Source organism: Trichoderma gamsii, assembly GCF_001481775.2.
Source record: "Trichoderma gamsii strain T6085 chromosome Unknown Scaffold_59.2, whole genome shotgun sequence".
Lineage (NCBI taxonomy): Eukaryota > Fungi > Ascomycota > Sordariomycetes > Hypocreales > Hypocreaceae > Trichoderma > Trichoderma gamsii.
Genome location: NW_020171396.1, coordinates 70,010 through 92,697, shown reverse-complemented (window position 1 = coordinate 92,697; position 22,688 = coordinate 70,010). Strand labels below are relative to the sequence as shown.

Here is a 22,688-nt window from a genome sequence, read left to right as displayed (position 1 = left end):
GTACTGCTGCCGGCATGGCAATGTGCTGTGTTTGCATGTTTCTGTAGGCTTATTTGCAAGGATACTAAGGTATAGAACCCGAAGAAAGTATATTCTAATTCTATACACTAGTAGATATACATTTTTAGATGGCTTTTATCATTTTGGGCAGATCTTGGTGTTTGCATTTAGTTAGTACGAGCGGCAGTTGTGCTAATTTTAAGAGTTTGATGGAGCTGCGACTTACTGTTATAAGTGCTATGCTGGGCTCCGGATCTCTATTTCACATGCTGTAGTTGAATTATTGGCTTGGCTTGCTCGTACCCAAATGCTGTTCTGTGACTTTTAGTTTTTCTAATAAATCACACATTTTTACAAACTGAACTATACGAAAGTTTGCGAATACTTTCTGCCAGTATGAGAGTCTGCAGCGTCTGAATTCCATTAAGTAATTGTAGCCCCTGTTGTAAGTAAGCTTCTCGCTGCTGCTGGCAGATCAATCATCTCCAAGTACCTATACCGTTCTGTATTACAGCACCTCTTTATCGGCAGTTTTTTGGTATTATTCAGTTCTAAATAATACTGATCAATGTAAAGAAAATTAGCTCGTCGAATCTAATCTTGACATGTTGAATAAGGCTGTAGACCACCGTAAGAAAGTGAGATGTCACATATCGAATCTCACCTTGTATAGGCCCAGACAACGAAAACGGCATGCCGGCTGGAATAGCATTCACCGTCTCAACGAACGAATTAGAAGGCTATCATTGTGCTGAAGAGATATCCAAGTTTCATTACTGCTTGCTCGTCTAATCATCCAACGGCGGGTTTGGCATGGGAGACATGGCCCTCCTGAAATAGTACTTGAATATGTATTGAGACTATCACTGACGGCCTTGGCTACTTTTTTCAGCTTCATCAATACTTCGAGGTTATGTTTGAGATATTCAGGCACTATGAAGCAATCTTTACACTACATGTCAAACTCATTCACCATCGTTAATGCCTCGATCCACCACACAAACGTGACAACAAGCTGATCACGCCTCAGCCAGTTAGCAGGCTGGAGTATCAGCACCTCTAGTATGACGCAGGCATGGATCCGCGAGCTCGGGATTGCCCCTTTGGCGGCGGTATTAATTGCGCCCTACGCAGCAGCCGATATACTTTGATGCACCGCTAAGTCTTGCGCGCTCTCAAGGTACCTAAAGCGACCCCGCCATGTGCCCCGCCAATCCCGCTGTACCTTTTCCCAAGCCTTAGTAGTATTGAGCCCCTCCAAAAGTCGGTTCGTTGCTGTAGTATTTGGTCTCGACATTCCCCCAGATCGCAGTCGCAAGCCAAATACTCGGCCATCACTGAAGACAAGATGGAATACGATACCAAGACACGTATTAAAGAACCCAATTGTTGCTCTTGCTCATATATCAGGCGCCGGCTAACATGCGACAGCGAAATCCGTCACCAGCGACCCCAAGTCCTTTGCTAGCGAATCCGTTCGCACGCGATGGCCTGTCATTCTTGTGAGACCTCCTTCTCGCCAGACTGCCATTCAACTCTCGGTCGGACTCTCATTCTAATGGATTCTTATTCTATAGACCGGCGCCGTCGACGACGTCTACAGGGCCATCTCTAGCACGGATGATGCCGAGAAGCAGGCCGAGGGCAAGAAAATTATCGAGCAGCTCGGCGCCCTCAAGTACGAGATGCTGCATGATCGCCAGCTAACGTATGGGTTTTGGTCCTTGGTTTCACTCAAGTTGACGTGAAGCTAATATTATACAGACCTATTCCTGAGGATGGATTCCCCGACGAGACCGCCGCCTACAACAAGGAGCTGGAGCAGCTGGGCAATCCCACCTGGTTCCAAGTCCCCTGGCTCTTTGCCGAGTGCTACATGTACCGGTACGCTACAAATCCAATTGATCATCCGTACTTTCAACATTTGACACTGATTCCGCGTTTAGACGCCTTAGCACCTTCTTCACCCTGACCAACCACTGGAAGAGCTACGATCTCTTTGCCCGCCAGAAGACTGATACTTTCCGAACCTCTCGTAACGCTGTCGTAGAGCTTGCCGCCCGATATGCAGACATTATCAAGAAGATCCGCTCTGATAAGGATATTACACATGACTCCGAGGCTGAAAAAATTCTGTTCACCGAGATGTGCGAGGTCTGCCTGTGGGGCAATGCGACTGATCTGTCGCTGCTTACCAACATGACCTACGAGGACATCCAGAAGCTGCAGGGCAGCGAGGCTAGAAAGGCCGCCGAACAGAACATCCTCGTTAACAACCTTCCCGAGGCCTTTGCTTTGCTCAAGAAGGCCCAGGTAGAAGGCAAGAAGGAGCGCCGTGTAGACTTTGTCCTCGATAATGCCGGCTTCGAGCTCTACGTCGACCTGGTTCTGGCTGGCTTCCTTCTCAACACTGGCCTTGCCACCCATGTTGTTCTTCGCCCCAAGTCAATCCCTTGGTTTGTCTCTGATGTTCTCCCGGCAGACTTTGCTGCCCTCCTCAGCGCCCTCGCCAACCCCAAGGGCTTCTTCGAGAGCCCGACTGAGGAAGAAAAGGTTTCTGAAAAGACGCCTGCGCCTCTGGCGCCCAAGGAGGTTGAAGATTTGCTATACGTCTTCCAGGATTGGGCTACTCTGCATGGCGAGGGCCAGCTGGCTATCCGACCCAACAGATATTGGACTGCTGGCGGCTCTTTCTGGCGGTTGCCGCATGAAGCTCCCGAGCTGCACGAAGACTTGAAGCAGGCTGAGCTCGTCATCTTTAAGGGAGATTTGAATTACCGAAAGCTGGTTGGCGATGTAAGTGACTTGGCTCACAAAGAGTTTCTTCTTGTTTTGCTAACTCTGTTTAGGCTTGGTGGGATGCTACCACTCCATTCACCGAGGCTCTTGGTCCCATGGGCCCTGGCTCCGGCGTCAACGTCTTGTCTCTGAGAACATGCAAAGCTGATGTTGTTGTCGACCTTCCTGCTGGCAAAGACGAGGAGCTGAGAGCCACTGAGGGAGGTGGTGGCGATTCCGGTGCCAGAAAATGGGCTTGGGGCGGCAAGTGGGCGGTGGTAAGTTTGTCTGAGGGCAAATAAAAGCGATATGAAATTGAAGCGTTTTTAATTATGGAAGGGCAAAATTATAAGGAAAAGAGGACTCATAGATCTTTTAGAAGTTATTACAGCCTAGGATGGATTATGTCATAGAGGTTCTGCTTTACTTTTCATACATTATATGAGGCTGTTGTTCAAGGCAATAAAGCAAAATTTATAAAATTCAAGGAAATAATACACACCATTACAAACTACTACGAAATATCGAACAATCCTAATTTATAGCATTATAATAACCCTAAAACCTTTTTCTCAAGCCTATAGGAAGAAGAAAAGAAGAACATGTTCATCATTTCCTATGCTTCCCAATTGTTTCCCCCATTTATTTCCCTTGTTTTATTTCTCTCTTGCTTTTCTTTTCTTCCCTTGCTACTCCATCGCCTACCATACCCTACGGCCCCTAAAGCCGTAAGATGGCGGCGGTCCATACGACGGGAGATCATAAGACGGCGGGCTGTAGGATGGCGGAGTGGAAGGAGTAGAATAGGTAGTTGAAGCTGCAGATGCACTTGGAGTGGCTGTTGCTGAAGTTGGCTTGCTTGTGGTGGCGGTGTAAAAAGTGGTGGCAGTGGAAGACGAAGAGGTGGTTGCGGGCTGCGTGGCGGCGTTGGCGGAGGATGCGTATGATATGGTGGAAGTGGAGGTTGATGAAGTGTAGGTTACTGGGGTTGTTGATGGAAATGAGGAAGATGATAAAGACGAAGACGAAGACGAAGAAGGTGATGATTCTGACAGAGAAGAGGAAGAGGAGGAAGAAGGCAAAGAAGAAGAAATTATTGAAGAAGAAGAAGTGGCCGCCTGGCCAGATGGAACAGAATAGTACGAGCTGCTCGTCAAAATAGAAGCAGTAACTGGCGCAGCAGTAGACTCGACTGTAATAACTGAGCTTTGAACCGTAGAGGAGCCAGTGCTAGACGTATACGGCCGAGTGGTAGAGTATCCCATTCCGGTGCTCGGGTAAGAGCTTGTTGCAAAAGTAGAAGAATTGGTGAGTGTATAGACGCGAGAATGGCTCAGAGTTGATTCTGAACAAGGCGTGTATAGGGAGCTGTAGCTGTTCTTCGTGGTGGTGGCGGCTAAAGCGGAGGAAGCTGTCGAGCCTGAGCTTGTGGCGATTGATGAAGATGAGAGGGTTTCGGATGGGGTGGAGGTGTATTTGGTGGAGGTATTTGTTGGAGTAGTGGATTGTGAGCTTGAGGGCGTTGTGGATGCGGTTTGTGAAGATGTTGTGGCGGTTGTTGTTGAGGAGGATTCGGTTGTAGATTCTGTAAGGGAACCGGTGGAGTAGCCACTCTCTGTAGTGGACTTGGAACCAGTTTCGGTAGAGGATCTGGATACAGTCTCCGTAAGAGATGAAGATGTAGTCTCTGCAGTGAAAGTGACGGAAGCACCAGTGGCAGATTCAGTACTGTAGCCTGTCGTAGACTTAGAAGATGCTTTGGCAGAAGTCTTTGTCGAGGATTCGCTCGAGACTTGAGATTGCGAACTTTTCGTAAAGGTTACAGTCTGAGTAAGGGTAGACTCTAACGTCGTCTCTGTTGTGCTCTCGGATGATTCCGGAGGAGCTCGTTCCTGAGTTGTAGTTGGGAACACGAAAGTGGTCTCTCGACTAGAAGATGAGGTCGTAGATGAGGAAGAAGCAGAAGTGGAATATGGTACAGTAGACGATGCAGTGCCAGCAAGAGCAGACGATTCTGTGCTCCCGGTGCTGGTGGAAGATTCACAGCCATAGGGATGAGAGCATGACTTTGTAATAGAGAGGGTAGAAGTATCGGGGAGCTGGCTTGACTCTACACTAGAAGTAGCGGATGCAGTGGCTGTAGATAAAGAAACAATGCTTTCCGTGGACGACTTAGTCTCTAATGACGTTGAAGTGGTGCCAGAACTGGTGGAAGTGCTGGAAAGCTGAGTCGAGACAAGGCTATCAGTAATCACGGAAGCGGTAGAAGTGGTAGATTGGGAAGTTTCAATTGAAGCTGTCGCTGTGCTGGTTTGATACGTGCTCAAAGTTATCGATGGAACAGAGTAGGTTGACTGAGAGGAACTTTTTGCAGAAGAGATGGGGCTCTGAGTGGAAGTAGCAGCGGTAGACGTGGTTTCAGTGGATGTAGTAGCCAAGGTGGACGAAGTCAAAGACACAGTCGAAGTGCAGCTAGTCAAGACTGAATAGCAGGACGAGGCACAAGCGGTGACTGTTTCCGTCTTGGTTGTCGTGACGGTCACGGTACTCTCTGTTGCGCTGACAAGAGTGGTCCTATTACTCTCATGTTAGTTTATATCAATTCCAGATTTCTTCGTTTAAGGCTATCTAGTAGGACTAGTGGTAAACTTACCCGACTCCCAGAAGGTATAAGATAATTGCTTTATTCACCATCTTGATGGTGTTTTAGAGGCAGTGATGAAAATTGAGCCAAATTCAAGGAGAGTATGGGAATGAATGACTTTTAACGAGAGACTATGCTTTGATCTGCCAATGTTTGCTGTTAGAATCAGATCTCTGTATTTTGCAATGCTGAATTCTTCCCATCATTTATACATGAAGCCTAGTGAGTCATCCCCTACGGCCTCCCATCTACCATGGCACAAGATGATGAACGATAAGATCCTCCCGTCTGAGTCCGTATCGCGTGCTGCGTGTTCCCGTCCCGACGGATATCGTACCGCTCCTTCAATTTCCGCTACATGTTACCCCAATTGTCTAGCCTTTTCGTCATCAAGCTCGATAATATGGATGGAGGTGGCTCAAAGAGTTCCCCTTCGCGTGGCTGCGGAATACATGCAGTAAGTGGTCTACCTGTGAATAAATGGTTTCAGTGCTCAACTCTTATCTCTGCTAATAGTAGAACACTCGCTGCTGCTGTGTATCCAAAGCTATTGTTTCATTCCGCAACATATTGACTAGGAACACGGAGATGCCACGATCCAGTTGGATATGTGAGCAGTATTTGAGTCAATTTTCAGCTGGGCTGTGGAGCAGAAATTCTCGTTGTACGACGAACGTCTCAAACCACTTGTTGTTATCATCGTCCAATGTGCGAGCTTATAGTAGAATTTAGGTCCATAAGAGCGCAGACATACAGCACATAGAAACGACCAGGCAGCCAAATGGTGGTATTTGGCGAAGGATACGTGTATGCATGTTTCCATTCGTTGCTACCTACCCAGTGTAGGTATCCTCGATTAGGGTACCTGCATGATTTGGTAACTCAGCCATCGAGATTTAACTCCGCTTCTTACGAACTAATGAAATAAGACCAGAAATAATGATTGAAACGAACAGCATGAACTGCTCTAACGTATTGAGCAATGGCTTCTATCTCTATATTAAACATATTTCCCTCGTTATATATACTTTCTGATATCGCCCCCATGGCCAAGAGCCTCGATAAATATAAAATGGCTGAATATCTTACCCGTCTGCCAAGAAAAGCTATACGATAAAAAATCGAGTATTATCTCGGTAACACAAAGTACGACCCCCCGTTAACAGAGATGGCTGGAGGCGGGTAGACACATGGAGGGGTCTCAGACAAATTTGCAACTGCCTTGGTGGCGCAGTGAAGCAACACCCGGTTCGAAAACGTCATACTATGGCACGGCTGAAGGCCATGGTCGTACTGGTACCACGTGTTCTGGATACAGTGGTGAAAGTTCCAGCGGAGGAGACAACTTTATGTACATGCATCTAAAGGAGGGGGATATGTGGTTTAGTATCTCAGATTCGATCAAGTAGCGAAATGAGGCACAACTTCATAGTCTTTCATTTAGTCGTACCTAGGCGTACACCATCCGCTATTATACAATATAGCTTTAAAAGGGACACGACATGCTCTCGTTACACATGCATAAGCGGAAGCGACAGCACTAACAGCGAAAGTCTGCTCAGATATCCTCCCAAGGGCCTGTACCCTATGTGTGTGTCATAATTCATTCTAGTTACTCAATTCATATCGTTTCTACAACGACGCCTTGAGGATCTTGAAAGCGTCCTCCCGGTTGCCCTTGAAGCGCTGCTCAGCAGTCTTCCAATTAATGACCTTCCAGATATTCTCGACGTATGCAGCCTTGCCATTAAGGTACTAATCAATCATAGAGTGAGCCGAGGAAGAGCTTTCTAAGACACTAGAGGTGAAGAAGCGACTCACCTGCAAGTAGTATGCATGCTCCCACATGTCGATGCCAAAGATGGGAACCTCTCCGCCCACCACGGGATCTTGGTCCTTTGTAGTGACGATTCGCAGCACATTGCCGTCCTTGACCAGCCAGCCCCAGCCACTCCCCTGAATGCCCAAAAGCGCCTTCACCATGGCCTCCTGGAATTTCTCCAAGCTGCCCCAGGTCTTGGCAATTTCAGCAGCTAGAGCAGGGGCGCTGGCAGAGTCCGCATCCGGCGACGAGGAGGGCGACAAATTCTCCCAAAACAGAGAGTGGTTGATGTGGCCGCCGCCGTTGAACTTGATGGCAGCCTGCAAGGCAATCTGCGAGGGCACGTCGTTGGCAGCAATGGCGGTGGCGTAGGTCTTGAGAGCACTGTTCAGGTTGGTGACATAGGCCTGGTGATGCTTGCTGTGGTGAAGCTCCATGATCTGTGCGGAGATGCTGGGCTCGAGAGCCTTGAGGCCGGTTATTGTTTAGCTGATGCGAAGCCTTGATGAGCCGGGGAAGAACTCACATCGTAGGCGTATGGCAGCGCCGGCAGCGAAAAGGTGCCAACAGACATCGTGGCTTCGAATGATGCGTGGCCGAGCGGTGATTCAGAGCCGTAAGCGGAGTTGATCTCGATGCTGGCAAATTCCGGCTTCGAGTCGTGGGATGAAGAATGACAGGCCAGGGGCAGCAGGGAGAGCGCCGTCAGAAGAATAAGCCGCGCCATGTCTCTTTTTAACGCTGTTCTAGGCCCCAGAGGGAGGGTCAGCACGCCGTGATCAGCAAGTGAACTACAAGTGAGCTACAAGTGAGCTACAAGTGATGAACCGCTAAATCAGCAATTTCGCAGGTGGCTCGCCATCAAGGTTCTGCTGCGGTCGACTTTCGTGAGCATTCCCTCTCAAACTTGCTCACTTGAGGTTGCCGCATGGGGAAAGGGGGCGACTGTTGCGGCGCTGTGATTGGGCCGTTTCAGGTAGTGCCGCGGGCACGACTCAATGACACGCAGCGGCGATGAAACACGCGCAGCACTGCCAAACACGCTCAGAGCCTCTCATGTAATTTGAACAGGGCCGGCGCTGGTGTATATAAAGTCGGCTGTAGAAGTTATACAACGCCACAAGACAGAACAAACCACAAGCAGCAACGCAATCACCTTTCTCTTCTCTTCTCTTCCCTTCTCCATCGATTGTTCCTCTCCCAGCCATAATCGAAAAGAAAAAGACAGTACACATCACACTGTATCATTCTTTTCTTCATAGAATCTTTCATAAAAATCACCATGTGCGGACCAGAATTCACCAACAAGCCTCGCGGCGGCGCACTTGCTGCCCTCAGCTCACCAATCGATGCCGATCGGCTGCGATCCCTCTGCGCGGATCTCGCTTTTCACACTCCCGGCCACCCGGAGAGCAACGAAGCGACACATGCGAGACTGACGCCAGATGCTGAGTATGACTCCAGCATCTTATCAGATCTCCATATTGTCATCCAGTGCGTGGCAACTTCAAGATCCCCTCGTAGATGAATCTCATGCAGCTAACATTTGAGACATAGTTCTAGCGGAGACTTGTCCAGAAAACCAGAGGAGTGCGGCACCTTCCAGCAGTTCCGATTCCCTGCGGCACCAAACTCATGCAACACGTCGTTTATCGAGCTTCCTCTCGATAAACCGCTTTCGCTTGAAGTCGGAAACGATGGAATCATCGGCCGGCGAGTGTCACTTTACTCTCGCTCTGTCCCCACCCGGCTGGTGGCCGAGGGCATCGTGGGATTCAACTTCCTCAGCAGGGCACAGCCATGCTTGTAGATGATGCATCGTGACAAATCATTCTACCACTAGCAGACGAAATATCATGTCTGAGCCATCAAGGTTCTGATGACGATATCTGCGGAAGCGAGTCGTGCAAGGCGGGCACTTGCGCCTTGATGGGTGGCTAGGAAAAAGACATGATGGTACCCCTGGAAAAAACGGCATCTAGAGGACGAGAAGTTGAAAGCGAAACATCTTACCTAATGCGCGAAAGGATCTTTTATTTAGCGATGGGAAATTATGGCAGCAATCTGGAGTACAGGCATACACGGACGGGCCCGGCAACGTGGCTCTGGAACGGTTATTAGGACAGGCATCAATCTAGCGAGGGTACTGGGGTGCTGGAGCACTAACAGGCAAAGAGAATTGCAAAGAGAATTGAATTTACGTCGAATTTGAGCGTTTAAGGGTTTAGCTGCAGCAGAGAATAAATGTGAATTATCTTGGATGCTGTGTCTGTAAATGCGAGATGATGATGGCAATTGCGCCAAGCCAACGCTCAAAGGAGACCAAGAGCCGGGGCCGGACCGTTTCATGTCCGAACTCCTTTGCCCAACCAGCGCTGGAACTGGCATTATCGTGAACCTTTACGGGCGAATTTCACCATTGGCAAGAATACCCATCTTTTTATTCATGAAATTCATTTACTGTGTATACATGTGCACACTTAGCAATCTCTTGCGGAACAAGTGGCAAAGATTTGCTTATTCATCTCAAAAAGAATCGTGTTTGTAAGGCCATCTTTTGCTTGGACCTTTACCAGACGGAGTTAGGAGCCAAACAATCCGGGCTGCAGCATTACGTGATCCACCCTTCGGGGTAAAGCTGCCGACGCTTCAACTGGTCCTTGACCTCTTGAAATCGACATCTTAGGTATAGGAGACACAAAATGTCTACTCCCGCAAAACCCCATAACGTGTGCAAAGGGTGCAGATCAAGAAAGAAGAAATGCGATGTGAGACGAACAGATACAGTCGCTGGCTGGCTTACCTAATGCTTCATAGGGTAATCGACCGTCTTGCTCATCATGCACCGTGAGAGGGCAGCTCTGCTACTATGAAAGAAGCGACAGGCAGAATCTTGGCCATCGAATTTCTGGTCGTGTAAATGGAGGAATCGCGATGAATCCCGCTCTCCAGGACTGGACTTCATGGCCGGTGGACGAAATCGACGCGCTTCTAGGATTAGATGCCATTGAGACTATCCCATCTTGTATGGCTGGGTCACAGCTGGAGGATTCTCACGAGTGGATGTCCAACAATGAGCTGCTAGGAACTGCCGTTCAAGATTCTTTCCCTGCTAATGTGAACCTCGCTATACTTCAGAATATTGGTTCACACACGACACATGTACCTCCGCCTCTGAAGTCACCGCCAGAACTGCCAGAGCTACCAGAGATACTGCAGTTGATCGACTTGTTCTTTGACAAGTTCTATCACTATGTGCCCATATTTCACCGACAGGCCTTGCTCTCTGCTATTGAGTCTCAAGGCATCCAGGGAGTACCGCCGGTCTTGCTCTTCTCCATCATTGCTATTTCATCCAGCGCCCACCCTGACTTACGGATACGAGAATCTCAGAGAATCTGGTACGAAGAGGCAAAGAGCCGAGTCTCCAAAGATATACAACTGTCGCACCATGTTCTTCAAACTTTGCAAGCCGCAGTCCTGGTCGTCTATCTGGGACTGGCAATGGTGGATTATTCGCCGTGTATAGTCATTCTCGGCGAGGCTTGGAGAAAGACTGTTGCCATCGACCACCACAGCTATGGCGCTACCTTGAGAAATATGATTGTAGAGTCATTAAGCACCCAAGAAAAAGCGACGTGGGTAGAGAGAGAGGAGTTTGTAAGAACCGCATGGATGCTTTTTATTATGGATCGAGCCATGTGTTTTCCGATCGGATTGATGCATGCAATAGACGACCGGAGGATGACGATTGAGCTTCCAATGTCGGAGCATGACTTTCAAAGCACCAATGGGCCTGTTTCAAGGCATTCTAGTCGCTTCTCTCATAACCTAAGTAAGCTGATCTCAACCATTCGAGACAACAGCTTGCACGGTGTGGCAAATCAGCTGCAATACATCATTCTGGTTTATACCTTAATTGGCCGCATCAGCGAAGCGCTTGACGCTGCCAACGATGAAGAAGAGCAAATGGAGCGAATGGAGCGAATAGAGTCGCTTTGCAATAATCTCATTGAGATTCGCCTGATGCTTCCGCGCTCTGCCACCGAGCTTTCATTTGCCAACTATGACGAATTTACGCAGGTCCTTTGGCTCAATATTGGCTTGAGCACCTGTACTATCCTCTTACACCAGAGGCCTCTTCACGAAGGCGAAACCCTCGACGATACTGGAACGGAAATGGCTAACAACTGGCCACGCTGCGTCGCCGCCGCTCGAGCCTCAATAGCCATCCTTCGAGATGCTTCTCGCGTGTCTATAGATTTCGTGAGCAATGCGCATATTCCGTGTCTGCTCTTTTCCAGCTGCAGGATCCTGATGAATGAATACTTTTGCCCCTCAAAGCATCAAAGAGAAGCTAGGGACGGTGGCCAGCCGCCTATGGGTCACGATCCCAAGGTGCGAGAAGACTTGCAAGTCATTGCTTCGACGTATGCGAGAATGAAGGAGGAGTGGCCGGCTCTGGGCAAGAAATTCGGCAAGGGAATGTACTTTTATCTGCATCAAGGGGCAGAATTTGCGCGAAAGTCAAAGATTGCCGGTGCTCGAAGTCTAGTTGGAGTGTGCGACAACTGGGGGACTATTCCTGATGACTATAAACTGGACATTCCAAGCTGAGAAAAGAGTCTAACAAAAAGCTTTTACGAATTGGATTGATAGAATTTGAATGACAAGGGAAAGACAACAGGACAAGCATTAGGGACAACATCTATTTCTTATACGACTTGAATTTATTCTGGAACGCTAAATATCATTCCCGCTATGCTGTTCGCTCTCTATGACGGCTTCATCACCTCAAATGCCAAGGGCCTGGCTGTCACCAACAAGACGACCTCCATGAGTCTCAATAATCGCTCCCGTGGCAAACGAATCCTTCATCGAATAGATATAAGCCTCTGCAACTTCCTCAGGCGTCGCGACAGTGCCAGTGATGGCGTTGTCCCTGAACTTTTGCAATATCAGCTCGAGCTTGTCCGGGGGAAACATGCCAAACAGCTCTGTGTGAATAGCGCCGAGCATGACGCTGTTGCATCTCACGGGCCTCATGTCCACGGCGAGCCCGCGAACCAGACCCTCGCCGGCGCCTCCTCCAGAGGCCAGGATGCCCCAGCCGGGAAGTGGGCGATGGGTGTTCGTTCCGCCGGTCAGGGTGAATGAGCTTTTCACGCTGGGGTTGATGTATTTGACCAAGTGTTTGGCGAGGATGATGGCGCTTGTGTTGCGCACCTGGAAAGTGGCGTGGATGTCCTTGACCGTTACGTCCGCCAGTTTAGGAGTGCGGAGAGCATCGCCAGCCGTATAAACGACGTGGTCGAGCTTTCCGTCCTTGGTGGCAAACTCAAAGAGCTCAACAATGTTGTCTTCAAGCTTATCGACATTTGCAAGATCGCAGGTCTTGGCTGATACCAACCTGCTGGCGTCTCCGAGGTTGGCCGCCTTGACGTGCTCTTGGAGACGGGCGAGGGCGCCGTCCAGCTTGGTCTGGTTGGAGCTGCTGATGATGACTTGTGCGCCGTGCTCGAGAGCTGCTTCGGCAACGCAGAAGCCTACGCCGGAAGAGGCACCGACGACGAGGACGCGACGGCCTTGAAGTTTGTTGGTGTACTTGAGAGCAGACATGGTGAGGGCTGGAGTGTTGTTGCTTGATGGATTGACTGCGATAAGGTGTGTATTCTAAGAAAATTTGCTGTGATAGATGAGAAATAGAGCTTCACAGTGACCGGATCTCTTCTTCTATATATACTTTTCTCTTAATTACAGGAATCTATATATTCTATGTTGCCTTATACGTGCCTTGGGTGGAGATTGTATCGGCGCTTTGGTCTTAGCGGCGGCGACGGACGTTAGCGTCGCCGCTCTGATCGCCGCCGGGTGACCCACCTTATTGGATGCCGAGTGAGGGCATTCGGGCGGTACGTTTTTGCTATTTGGGCGGTATTTTCCGGCTGGCCTACTGAAATACAGTAGTTAGTTTGAATGAAGCCACCTGGTCTAGTCACAGCTATTCATGTATTCAAGATTGCCCAGGGTGATTCAGGTCGCCTCCTAATCTCACATAAGTAGCTTCAAATTGCACTTTCTGGCTCATTATACATCATTTTGGATGCCAAATCAGCTGGTAGAATTAGGTGCCAGTACTCACTTCAGCAAGAGAAATAGCCATTTGACTTTTGCCAAGTGGTCTATTCAACATCTTCACGTTGTAATTTGGTGCGAGAAGCTAAGATGCGAAAACCTAGGCCTGGTTAGGCTTGGCAAGGTGGGAATTCCGCCTGAATAGCAAAAATGTACCGCCCGGTTGGCAATACTTTTCGGGTATGAATGTATTTATGAGGGTGTACATACGGGGAATGGAGAGAAAAGGCATCAATCTGGGCTAACTTTTCTTCTCTTGATGCCTAAGACTTACAACTACTACTAGTACGTACTACATGCACCTACTTCACTAAGGTCGCAGCACTCATAATCTTGGACTTGACTTTTATTCGAATAGAAAAGGTCTCTTTATTTTTACATGTGGCTACCGGTTGAGACTATATATAATGGCCTAGATTTGTCACTGACCTTTAGAAAGCGGTCCTCAGAGGCCTGTAAAGTTGGTAGCGATTGCTTTTGCAGCGATTTCTCTATAAAGACTAATCTTTTAGACTCCATCTCTAGGTATGTAAATCACAATCTTCTCCACACTGAGCGTTAATAAAGCTTAGATTACACTATCATGACTATTGGAGTTATTAAATGAGTTTATGGAGTCTATCATAACTGTCCGAGTTTCTAAACGACTCTATAGCGTATCATCATCCAGCTTTAGCGATTCTCTTTTTGTACACCCACGCAATACAAAACAAGATTGCGCCCGTAATTGTAAAAGTTCCAGAAAAGATAAAGGGATCTACAAACGCCCGAGTGCCCGACGTGATGAGCACTCCAGCAATAGGGCTGCCAATCAGGATCCCCAGACCGGCCACAAACAGGGACATGCCCATCCATGTGCCAATGTAGCGCACATCAGGCACCAGAGACGCAACAACGCTCGCCTGGACGGACACCACCGCTCCGGACACAAATCCATAAACTATTGCGAATGCGATAGACCCGCCTAGTGAATGGATCCCGATCCAACCGTATGCGAAAATAGCAGAGGTGACTGTGCAAGCGATTATGACTTCCATGGATCCAAAAAGGTCTGCTAGTTGTCCTGGGATGACCCTGCCGAATGCCGATGCTGCGTTGAGAATGGAGAGGATGTAAAAAGACATGTCTTCCTTGACATGAGACCCAATTTGTGCGTCAACAACAACGTCAAAAATCGGCACATATAAACCAACGAAAACAAAGAACAGCCCAGCAGTGAACACCGTGTAGGGCATATTCTTAAAGGCAGCCAGATCCACCAATTTCCGCGCATGTCTCGAGGGAGACAGCCGGCTCTTCATAATGCTGATGCTCCCCAAAAGGCAGCCCAGAGCAATGAAGGCAATCACCCTTATTGCCCACGGAAACCCAATCGCTGGTTGGAGCCTGCGGAAGACGATGGGATAAATCGTACTGCCAACGCTTCCTCCGGACGCTACAATTCCAATAGCAAGCGCTCTTTTCGTTGTAAAATATGTAGACACGACAGCGACGCATGGTAGAAAGAGGCATCCGCCTCCGATTCCCACGCAAAGTCCCTGAGACAAGAAGAGTTGATAGTATTTAGTAGCCAGACTGCTCATCATCAGGCCAAACACCACCAAGAAGGAGCCAACCCAGAAGAGTTCGCGGAGATAGCCTCGGTCGAATATTGGGCCACAGAAAATGCTGAGTGCAATGAGGAGAAATGCTTGGAATGTTCCGATCCAGGATATCGTTGACCCGGTCTCATTTTGTAAAAGCTCTGTTTCGTAAAAAAATTGAAATGCGCCATAAGTGTTAACGATGCCCCTATCCCTGCACGTTAGATCGTCCGCAACATGTGTGCGAGCCATTGAGTTACAAACCATGAGTTGAAGAAGATGAAGAAGCCTCCGAGCACTTGTAGCCATGCTACAAGACCCCCGTTGGGTGGCGCGTCGGGTGCCTTGGGCGGAGGTCTCGTCAACTGCGTCGATTCCTGGTCTTCTTCGACATTCAATTCCTGAAGTTCACCCATAGTTTCAAGTCTTCCCTAAATGTTGTAACACATTCCAGACAACAAGTAGTAGTTATGATGCAATAGAATGAGAGCTTGGAGCTGCACTACTGGATATATATATATATATGTATAGAACGTGCCCATGGATCAGATCCTTTAGGCAAGCGGCTCAAGTATAGCCGCATAATGAGAAATGCATGTATGCTTCTGGTGCCAACTCTACTACCTCGGCAGTGGGCAGCGTTCAATCATAAATGATATAACAGATTATTAAATCCTGAAAACTAATTCGCAACTACATCTAAGATCGATCAAGTTAGCGAGTCCAGTGATGGATATATTCCTGCTCGCGTATGTCGCCTTTTCTGCTTATCTCGCCTATGGAGTGGAGCATGTACTTGAGCAGATTCATAATCAAACAGCCGATGTAGAACGAGGGCAATTTGAAATGCCTGATTCATTTGAAACGGACAGTTTTTTATTCGCTAAGAATCATTGAGCTGGCTGAATGGAACAAAAGCCATGGTTTTCTCTCATTTCCATGTCGTTGGGTTACTTTCGCGCAGGTGTCCAATATACACCCTAGTCGTTTTTGTTTGCCGGCAATGGTCGTTTGCCGACTGCACGCTGGCGCAGTCTGCCGGCGATAGTACATGTAGTTTACTGCCTAATAGTGTAGATCAGATCTAATCGAGATCGACGAAAGAATAGAGATCGCCATGGAAGGAGACTAGAAACTTTATTCGGGGCTCTCTTATTGCTTCTCTGGGCATGAGCCGGAGGACTATACTCTACCCACCCAACCTATCAAGATCGCGCTTCAGCACGTAGTATAGGCAGTTTGCGTACTCTAAAAACGAAGCAGTCGGCATTACAAACCCAACAATGGCGATTTGAAGACCCTTACTCCTAGAGTAATGCTAAAGTCTTACCTACGAGAGATGTCGAAGCTGCTTAGCAATTTGAAGATGATGTATTCGTTTTTGTACAAGATTTGAAAATTATAGGACGTAGTGATAAGGTAGTAGCGTTATGTCACAATGAAATAGATGCAGCTTTTGAAATAAAAAAGCCCGCGACTATGGTTAAACTATGTAATAATCAGCCTTTTACTGGAACGGCACTCTTACTATTTCAAGGGAAGGAGAAAAACGCATTATACATGTCTTGTAATGGGGAATTGTTTTATAATCTGAGTATTACAAGTAATCTACAATTTCGAGTTCTGAACAATTAATTAAGGCTGCATTTTAAGTTATCCTTTGTTAAACCATCTTTTATTTCCCGGTCACCTTTTCTAACAGTATTTACAGAAAAAGACGAGCGCACCTATAGTTGACCGAGCAAGTATCTAGACGAAACCAAATTTCTTTCCTGCACATATCTTGGCAACTTATGCTTGATAGCTTGGCGCTTTCGAAAAAAGAGCTTTCATTCACATTTGCTGTTTCTGCGTCCTTTTTACGTGGTCATTTCTCAGCAAGCCTCGTCTCATAACTCCGAGATAGGTGACATCTTGTCGCTCTGGCGAAGGTGATCAGGGAAACTGGTTACCATGGGAAGAGCCCACAGTTAGCAACATGAAGCTATTAAAGATCAAACGCTTCGCTGATCGTTTTCGAGTTGTTATGCTAAGGGTTGTACCACGGAGTGGTTCGAGGGGTAGGTTGTGATGAGATCTCACCTATAGCTGACTCGCGCAGTCAAGATTCCTAATACAGAGTAGGCAATTTTTTCTCAGCATCAATCAAGTAGCTGTTAGTTCTGACGCTGGCATTATCGTTCAAGATACTAAAGACCAGTTAGACTGTCGTCGGCGCACTGCTAGTGGTAGAACCAAGCCTCCTAAGCGCTAACTGTATAAACGGGATTGACACGAAACTCTCTTCACGAGTTCCGCGAATTGATAGCAGCTAAAGAATTAGCATATATACAGCAAGCCACCGCTAGGGAGTTAATATGATTCACTTCTTAGCAATGTTATTTCATCTCCATGGCAAATTGGGTGGTTTTGTAGTGTATACACGAGCGACATCATGAGCGTCGAAACAAAATCCTCTGAGAAAGTCATCTCTCTCTGTGCGAAAGACCAATGGCGGCCCATTAGCAACATCCGCTCTCTAGCATTTATTGTCGTCCGAGACATCCTCGACGAAGATTTCATGAGAGAATCTCTGGATAAGTTGATCACCGAGCATATCCCTCTTCTAGGCTCGCGGATAAAACCTAGTGGAACAGATGGCTGGCTGCAATACCATTTAATCTCACCGCCGCCCGACAACTATAAGTTATTTGGATGGTCTGTTAGCAATGTTGGGTCAACTATCGGAGAATCGAAGCTTGTGCCAGGACCGGACTCACAAAAGGGAATCACCATTCTCCCAGATGTGACAGCCTTGGAATCGTGCTGGATCCCCGCCAACTGGCCCATTCTGCGCAACCAGGACAAGCCAGAAACACCTCTCTTGCTCGTTCATCTCACATACTACACCGATGCCACAATAGTAGCTGTTAGCTTGCCGCACTGCGTGAGCGATCAATTGGGCCTTGGCAGTGTCCTCAGCTCCTGGACAGATATTATTAAGGGCAAAGAACCTTTGCCATTTATTGATCTTCCAGAGGGTGCTCTCGAGGGCAACAAGACAATATCCAAAAAGGAGCTGCATAAGAAATACGAATATCGATTGAAGACAAAGGCAGACCGAGCAGGAGTTCTGATGGGGATTGTACCAGAGCTTGTTATACGTCCGAAAGAGACAAGATGCACTCTCTATTTTCCTCTGGAAATGATTGCTGGAATACGTGAGCGATGGCAGGAGGAGATTCAGGCGAAATTCGGTACCAAGGTAGCGAGTATTACAAACGGAGATGCGATTGCTGGAATTATTGTCAAGGTATATACTATAGCCATGTCTTCTTTATTTCCCCATCTGATGCTGATTGCTATGTGCTAATCAGCTCGGTAACCTGCATCGCAAACGGCCCAAGAAACAACTCTTTACAAGCGCAGTAAATGGTAAGTCTGCTTCCATCATCTATTCAACTGCAACGACATCTACATGGCTAACACGAAAACGCCTCCCCCTAGTTCGCGGACATCACCCCTCACTCCCCAAATCCCACAAATACCTACACAACGCCCTCATCTTCGCCCCAACCCACGCAGCCATCAGCCGCTCCAAACCACCAGCCTCCGAAATCGCATACAGAACCCGACTCGCGATACTAGACAGCCTCCAACCGGCAAACATGGAGCGCGGCCTTGCAGTGGCGCGGGAGCTCTACTTGCAGAAAATCCTGATGCACATCTGCGAGCCGTGGGAGTTTAGCTACGGCGTGACGAATTGGTGTAATGCGTGGCATGGGATTGATTTCTCAGCAGCGAGTATCAAAAGAAGTGAAGACGATGCTGCTGAAAAGCCGGATGAGGCTGTTCGGGCGCCGCTTGTATTTGGGCATGCGCTTGAGAGGAACCATCCCAATCGATGTAAGTGAAGGAGTTTCTACTCCAACTCTCATTACTATTCTGACCTCATGATAGTAAGCGCGACAATCATGTCCAAGGGTGAAGGAGGGTACTGGGTGGACTTTGCAGCGCCGAATAAAGGTATGGAAGCTATCAAAGTCCTTTTGAAGAATGATCCCAACTTGGAGACTATATGATGCAGTTCGGGTAGGTGAGATGATTCTGGAGCTTTGTTTTGATGTAAGTTTTCATATTGTCGGCTGCCTTGGGTATCTTTTGCGCAGAGGCTGGGAGTAGTGTATTTGGCGGCATGCTCATAGCATATGTACGGAGTAGTTTGAAAGATGCGAATTCACTAATTCACGTGTAGAATATCACAGATGCAAGTCTCAATAAGTTATTGTGCGATATTTGTTTGTATTGGTATCGTATGAATGAACGCTATGATAATCTCAAACTCCTCAGTGGATACAACCTCTGCAAATGTGCAGGGGTGAAAATAAAATACAAGAGACCCAACCATGCAATACGCTCCCAGCCATGCAGTGATGAAACAAATCCGTAGTTTTCCAAGCTTGCCAAAAGAAAACAAAAGAGCAAATGACTTTCAACGCCCGTAACCCATGCAAAGACACTCCACTACCAACTCTCAAACATCATCATCTGGGAGGCCTCTTCCAGCCTATCTAAGCCCTTCTTGATTGTCCTCGTCATGTTGGATATCTTGTCATACTCAAACAAATTGAAGTGGTGTCCGTCAACATCATAGACATCACTAAACATCTCTTCGTCGTAGTCGCCCCAACCAAGCAGGGGATCCTCTCTGTTCAGATCCATGCCGACAGTGCGGCCTTCTTTTGTCGGCACGTAGTTTTTCGCGCGCAGCAGTACCACCTTTGGTCGGCGGTCGTAGAGTCTGCCTGACCACTGGGGAAGACGCCACTGCCGGATCATACGCACAGCCTCTGCCATACAGGTCTTGGAGCGGATCTTGTTCATGATGGCTTCGTCTTCGTCGGTTGATGACTCATCCTCCGATGAGCCGTCCCTTGAAGAGACGTCGCTCAAATCTGGTAGCGATTCGTCGTCGCTGGAGACGTCGTCGTCGCACAGCATCTTGCGCGTAGAAACATCAGGGAATCTAACGCCAGAGAACTTATTCGCCGTAGGCACTCCGAAGGAGGGAACAAGAGGGACAGAGCTTGTAGGTAACGGCCTTGACACGCCAGGGAAGGTGCTGTCGATCATGAGGATGCCCGCGACCCTCACGACATCGTCCACGGCCAGCTGTCGCGCAACCTCCATGCTGAGCAGGCCGCCCAAGCTCCAGCCGCCCAGGAAGATGCTCGTGCTGCCATCCATATTCCTCTTCTTGGCCGGGAAGTCCTTATCCTGCACCGTCTTTCGGATCCACGACGCGTATAGAAAGGCCATCTCGGAGATGCCGCCCTCGAAGACCTTGCCGGAGTAGTAGTAGGGATTGCGGATGCCGTAGGTGTAGCGACCCAGGATCTCGAGGAATTGATAGGCCAAGGTGGTGCCGCTGCCGTCGTGGATGAGGAAGATGGGCGTGTTGTAGGTGGGCATGTTTGGCTGTGCCCAGTTCTCGGGCTGGATGAGCTGCAGACTCGGAGACCGCATTGTGAGCGGCTGTCGATGTGATGATGATGGTGTATGGCTTGTTCGCTGCGGCGCGTCGTGCGAGCTCGGTGTTTCAGAGCCGAAGCTCCGTTTGCTTGTGTATAACATGGTGCAATGGAGTAGTTGATGTCGGAGAGAATAACAATAAATAGAGAAGAAAAGAGAAAACCAGACCCCCGTCAAACTGGAAGCTCCGGAGACAAGGAACCCTTATTTAGCTGAAGACGTTCCCGCGGGTTTCCCCAAGCTCTCCAGCAATTAGCTCCGCTAATCAGTGGAGCTCTGCCCTGACGTTGTTGGGGTGAAAAAAAAAGTTACTCGAAGCGACTACCCAACGGATTTCTCATTCGCCCGTTGGAGCTTTTAGATCGGGTCAAGGGATGGACGACGGCGATCTAAGCGAGCAGGTGTCCAATAGGTGAATAGATGTATGAAATTCTCGAGTAAATATCTGGGGATATAAATTCCCAAAGTGAAGAGGAGAAATCTCTTTATTTATGACTGAAAAGAGCTTGCAGCCGCTGACTTCATAGACGTCTTGGTCGGTGATAACAAAATTGTCAAACTCTAAGCCGCGATGCTTTTTGTTGGGCCCACTGCAGCGTCACGATTTAGGTATGCAAGATGAGCCTCTTTCTCCGCACAAACGGCCGATAAGATCGATCAGACCCAAGAGATGGGGGAGAGACACCATCAAGGGAGAAGGAGGGCATATATAGGTATAAGCAGGAATATTTCACCAAGGACGACTTTATCGCCCAGCCCTGACAAATGGGCGCAACAGGCCAGGGATGTGGCTGACGGAGGAGCGATGCGCCTGTCTGATAACGCTTCAGGGATCTGGCTGACGGGACTCCATGTGGAATGGCAGAGTGACCCGTGCCCGAATCTGCAGATTGCCAGATGGCCGTGGACAAGCGTGGCTGGATGCAGATGACTGGGATATGAGTCGAAGAGGCCTATACGAGCGTGTTTGAGCAAGACATGTAAGTGAATCTGTGCCGCATGCAATCGGTCCTTTGCGGATCCTGTTCACAGCGCCGTGTCTACGACGTAGTGGGCTTGCTGCTAGTACCTGTAACAGCGCTTTACGTGACTTATGCTTGTTCTCTCCTTGACATCAACCATTGCAATTCTCTGCAGACTTACATCGTCGAATCCGCATGCATATAGCCTGGGCGCCGTGCTTGCATTACAATGGAATGCAATTCGCCCAACAAAATGCGGGTGGGCCCTGAGACATGCCGCTTTGGAACTGCGGAGCCTGCAGGATTCCGGAATGCAGCTCGATGGAAGCGGTTAGTGCACGAAAACACCCAGGCACGGCGCTCGGAGGGTTATCAGCCATTATCAGCCACTTACACTCAACCCTCCGATTTCACTGTGCCTGGGCCATCTCGGTGCTTACATATGCTTTGCTGCTTTGAGAACTCTCCGACGAGTATCTGGTACAGTTGACAGCATCTGCTTTATTAAATTCTAGTCACTAGGTACCTCGTTCTATAGCGACAAAGCATCATACTAGAACAGAGAAAAAGTCCTTTACAAGGCCTGAGATGGTGAATACTATCCTATAACTCTATCACAGCTCAAGATAGGCCTTGTGCTGGAGATGAACCCTTATCAAGCATACCATAATATGCTGCATTTGTAGACTATCAGCTGATTCGAGTCTATAACTGTATCCATTCCGTTTAGACGAGTGGTGAAATGGGTCAGATGTACCGAAATACGTAGCACAAAGATGCTTGCCCAGTGTAAAACAGCCGTGACACATGCAAATCTTAATTCTATTACGTACCTGCTCATGAACAAGTAGGACTATCCAGGGATTGGGAATCCGTCTTACTGCAAAGTATTGGAATTAGAAACATCAGACATCCCGGAGTGCCATGCATCACCTAGGGTCAGAGGCCTGTCGTCCCGGAGTATCATGTATCGGGATTAGAGGCATCAGCCTTCCCCGGAGTGTCATGTATTGGGAATAGAGTCATCGCCGTCTCAAGAGAGAGATTCTATTCTATGGCTACCTGAGGAGAGGCATATTTCTGCCGTCCTTCTGAAAATCCATCTCGGCTCCAGCTTCGGCCTCGCCGCTGAGAGAGCCCGACATTGTCTAAATCAGGTCAACGATAGTCCTATGTACAAAAGCAGGCATTTGTATGAATACTATCAAAGCATCCTAGTGCCTGCAGTAGGGATGCTACCACGTTGAACTACG

General features: G+C 48.3%; 9 protein-coding genes across 9 annotated transcripts; 4 read left to right on the top strand and 5 right to left on the bottom strand.

Annotated features, from left to right (window-relative positions):
* Nucleotides 1–1,348: 1,348 nt before the first annotated feature.
* On the top strand, nt 1,349–3,080 carry TGAM01_v210267 (hypothetical protein; the record flags this gene model as incomplete). The annotated part of the gene is made up of 6 exons (XM_018809646.1): nt 1,349–1,370; nt 1,432–1,502; nt 1,578–1,708; nt 1,765–1,884; nt 1,947–2,796; nt 2,850–3,080. 6 exons carry the CDS (start codon nt 1,349–1,351, stop codon nt 3,078–3,080), a joined length of 1,425 nt encoding a protein of 474 aa, XP_018657155.1.
* A 928-nt stretch (nt 3,081–4,008) lies between these two features.
* Nucleotides 4,009–5,472, bottom strand: TGAM01_v210266 (hypothetical protein; the record flags this gene model as incomplete). The annotated part of the gene is made up of 3 exons (XM_018809645.1): nt 4,009–4,428; nt 4,482–5,352; nt 5,432–5,472. 3 exons carry the CDS (start codon nt 5,470–5,472, stop codon nt 4,009–4,011), a joined length of 1,332 nt encoding a protein of 443 aa, XP_018657154.1.
* Nucleotides 5,473–7,054: 1,582 nt separating this feature from the next.
* Nucleotides 7,055–7,971, bottom strand: TGAM01_v210265 (superoxide dismutase (Mn), mitochondrial; the record flags this gene model as incomplete). Its single annotated transcript, XM_018809644.1, has 3 exons — nt 7,055–7,177; nt 7,244–7,711; nt 7,771–7,971. The coding sequence occupies 3 exons, from the start codon at nt 7,969–7,971 to the stop codon at nt 7,055–7,057; spliced, it is 792 nt and encodes a 263-aa protein (XP_018657153.1).
* A 555-nt stretch (nt 7,972–8,526) lies between these two features.
* TGAM01_v210264 (hypothetical protein) lies at nt 8,527–9,054 on the top strand (the record flags this gene model as incomplete). The annotated part of the gene is made up of 2 exons (XM_018809643.1): nt 8,527–8,738; nt 8,802–9,054. The coding sequence occupies 2 exons, from the start codon at nt 8,527–8,529 to the stop codon at nt 9,052–9,054; spliced, it is 465 nt and encodes a 154-aa protein (XP_018657152.1).
* An 892-nt stretch (nt 9,055–9,946) lies between these two features.
* On the top strand, nt 9,947–11,861 carry TGAM01_v210262 (hypothetical protein; the record flags this gene model as incomplete). The annotated part of the gene is made up of 2 exons (XM_024550755.1): nt 9,947–10,012; nt 10,062–11,861. The coding sequence occupies 2 exons, from the start codon at nt 9,947–9,949 to the stop codon at nt 11,859–11,861; spliced, it is 1,866 nt and encodes a 621-aa protein (XP_024404499.1).
* Nucleotides 11,862–12,038: 177 nt separating this feature from the next.
* Nucleotides 12,039–12,863, bottom strand: TGAM01_v210263 (short-chain dehydrogenase; the record flags this gene model as incomplete). The annotated part of the gene is made up of 1 exon (XM_018809641.1): nt 12,039–12,863. One exon carries the CDS (start codon nt 12,861–12,863, stop codon nt 12,039–12,041), a length of 825 nt encoding a protein of 274 aa, XP_018657150.1.
* Nucleotides 12,864–14,041: 1,178 nt separating this feature from the next.
* TGAM01_v210261 (major facilitator superfamily transporter) lies at nt 14,042–15,378 on the bottom strand (the record flags this gene model as incomplete). Its single annotated transcript, XM_018809640.2, has 2 exons — nt 14,042–15,170; nt 15,227–15,378. The coding sequence occupies 2 exons, from the start codon at nt 15,376–15,378 to the stop codon at nt 14,042–14,044; spliced, it is 1,281 nt and encodes a 426-aa protein (XP_018657149.2).
* A 2,018-nt stretch (nt 15,379–17,396) lies between these two features.
* TGAM01_v210260 (hypothetical protein) lies at nt 17,397–19,023 on the top strand (the record flags this gene model as incomplete). The annotated part of the gene is made up of 4 exons (XM_018809639.1): nt 17,397–18,254; nt 18,319–18,376; nt 18,449–18,847; nt 18,902–19,023. The coding sequence occupies 4 exons, from the start codon at nt 17,397–17,399 to the stop codon at nt 19,021–19,023; spliced, it is 1,437 nt and encodes a 478-aa protein (XP_018657148.1).
* Nucleotides 19,024–19,465: 442 nt separating this feature from the next.
* Nucleotides 19,466–20,575, bottom strand: TGAM01_v210259 (hypothetical protein; the record flags this gene model as incomplete). The annotated part of the gene is made up of 1 exon (XM_018809638.1): nt 19,466–20,575. The coding sequence occupies one exon, from the start codon at nt 20,573–20,575 to the stop codon at nt 19,466–19,468; it is 1,110 nt and encodes a 369-aa protein (XP_018657147.1).
* Between the last annotated feature and the right edge of the window lie 2,113 nt (nt 20,576–22,688).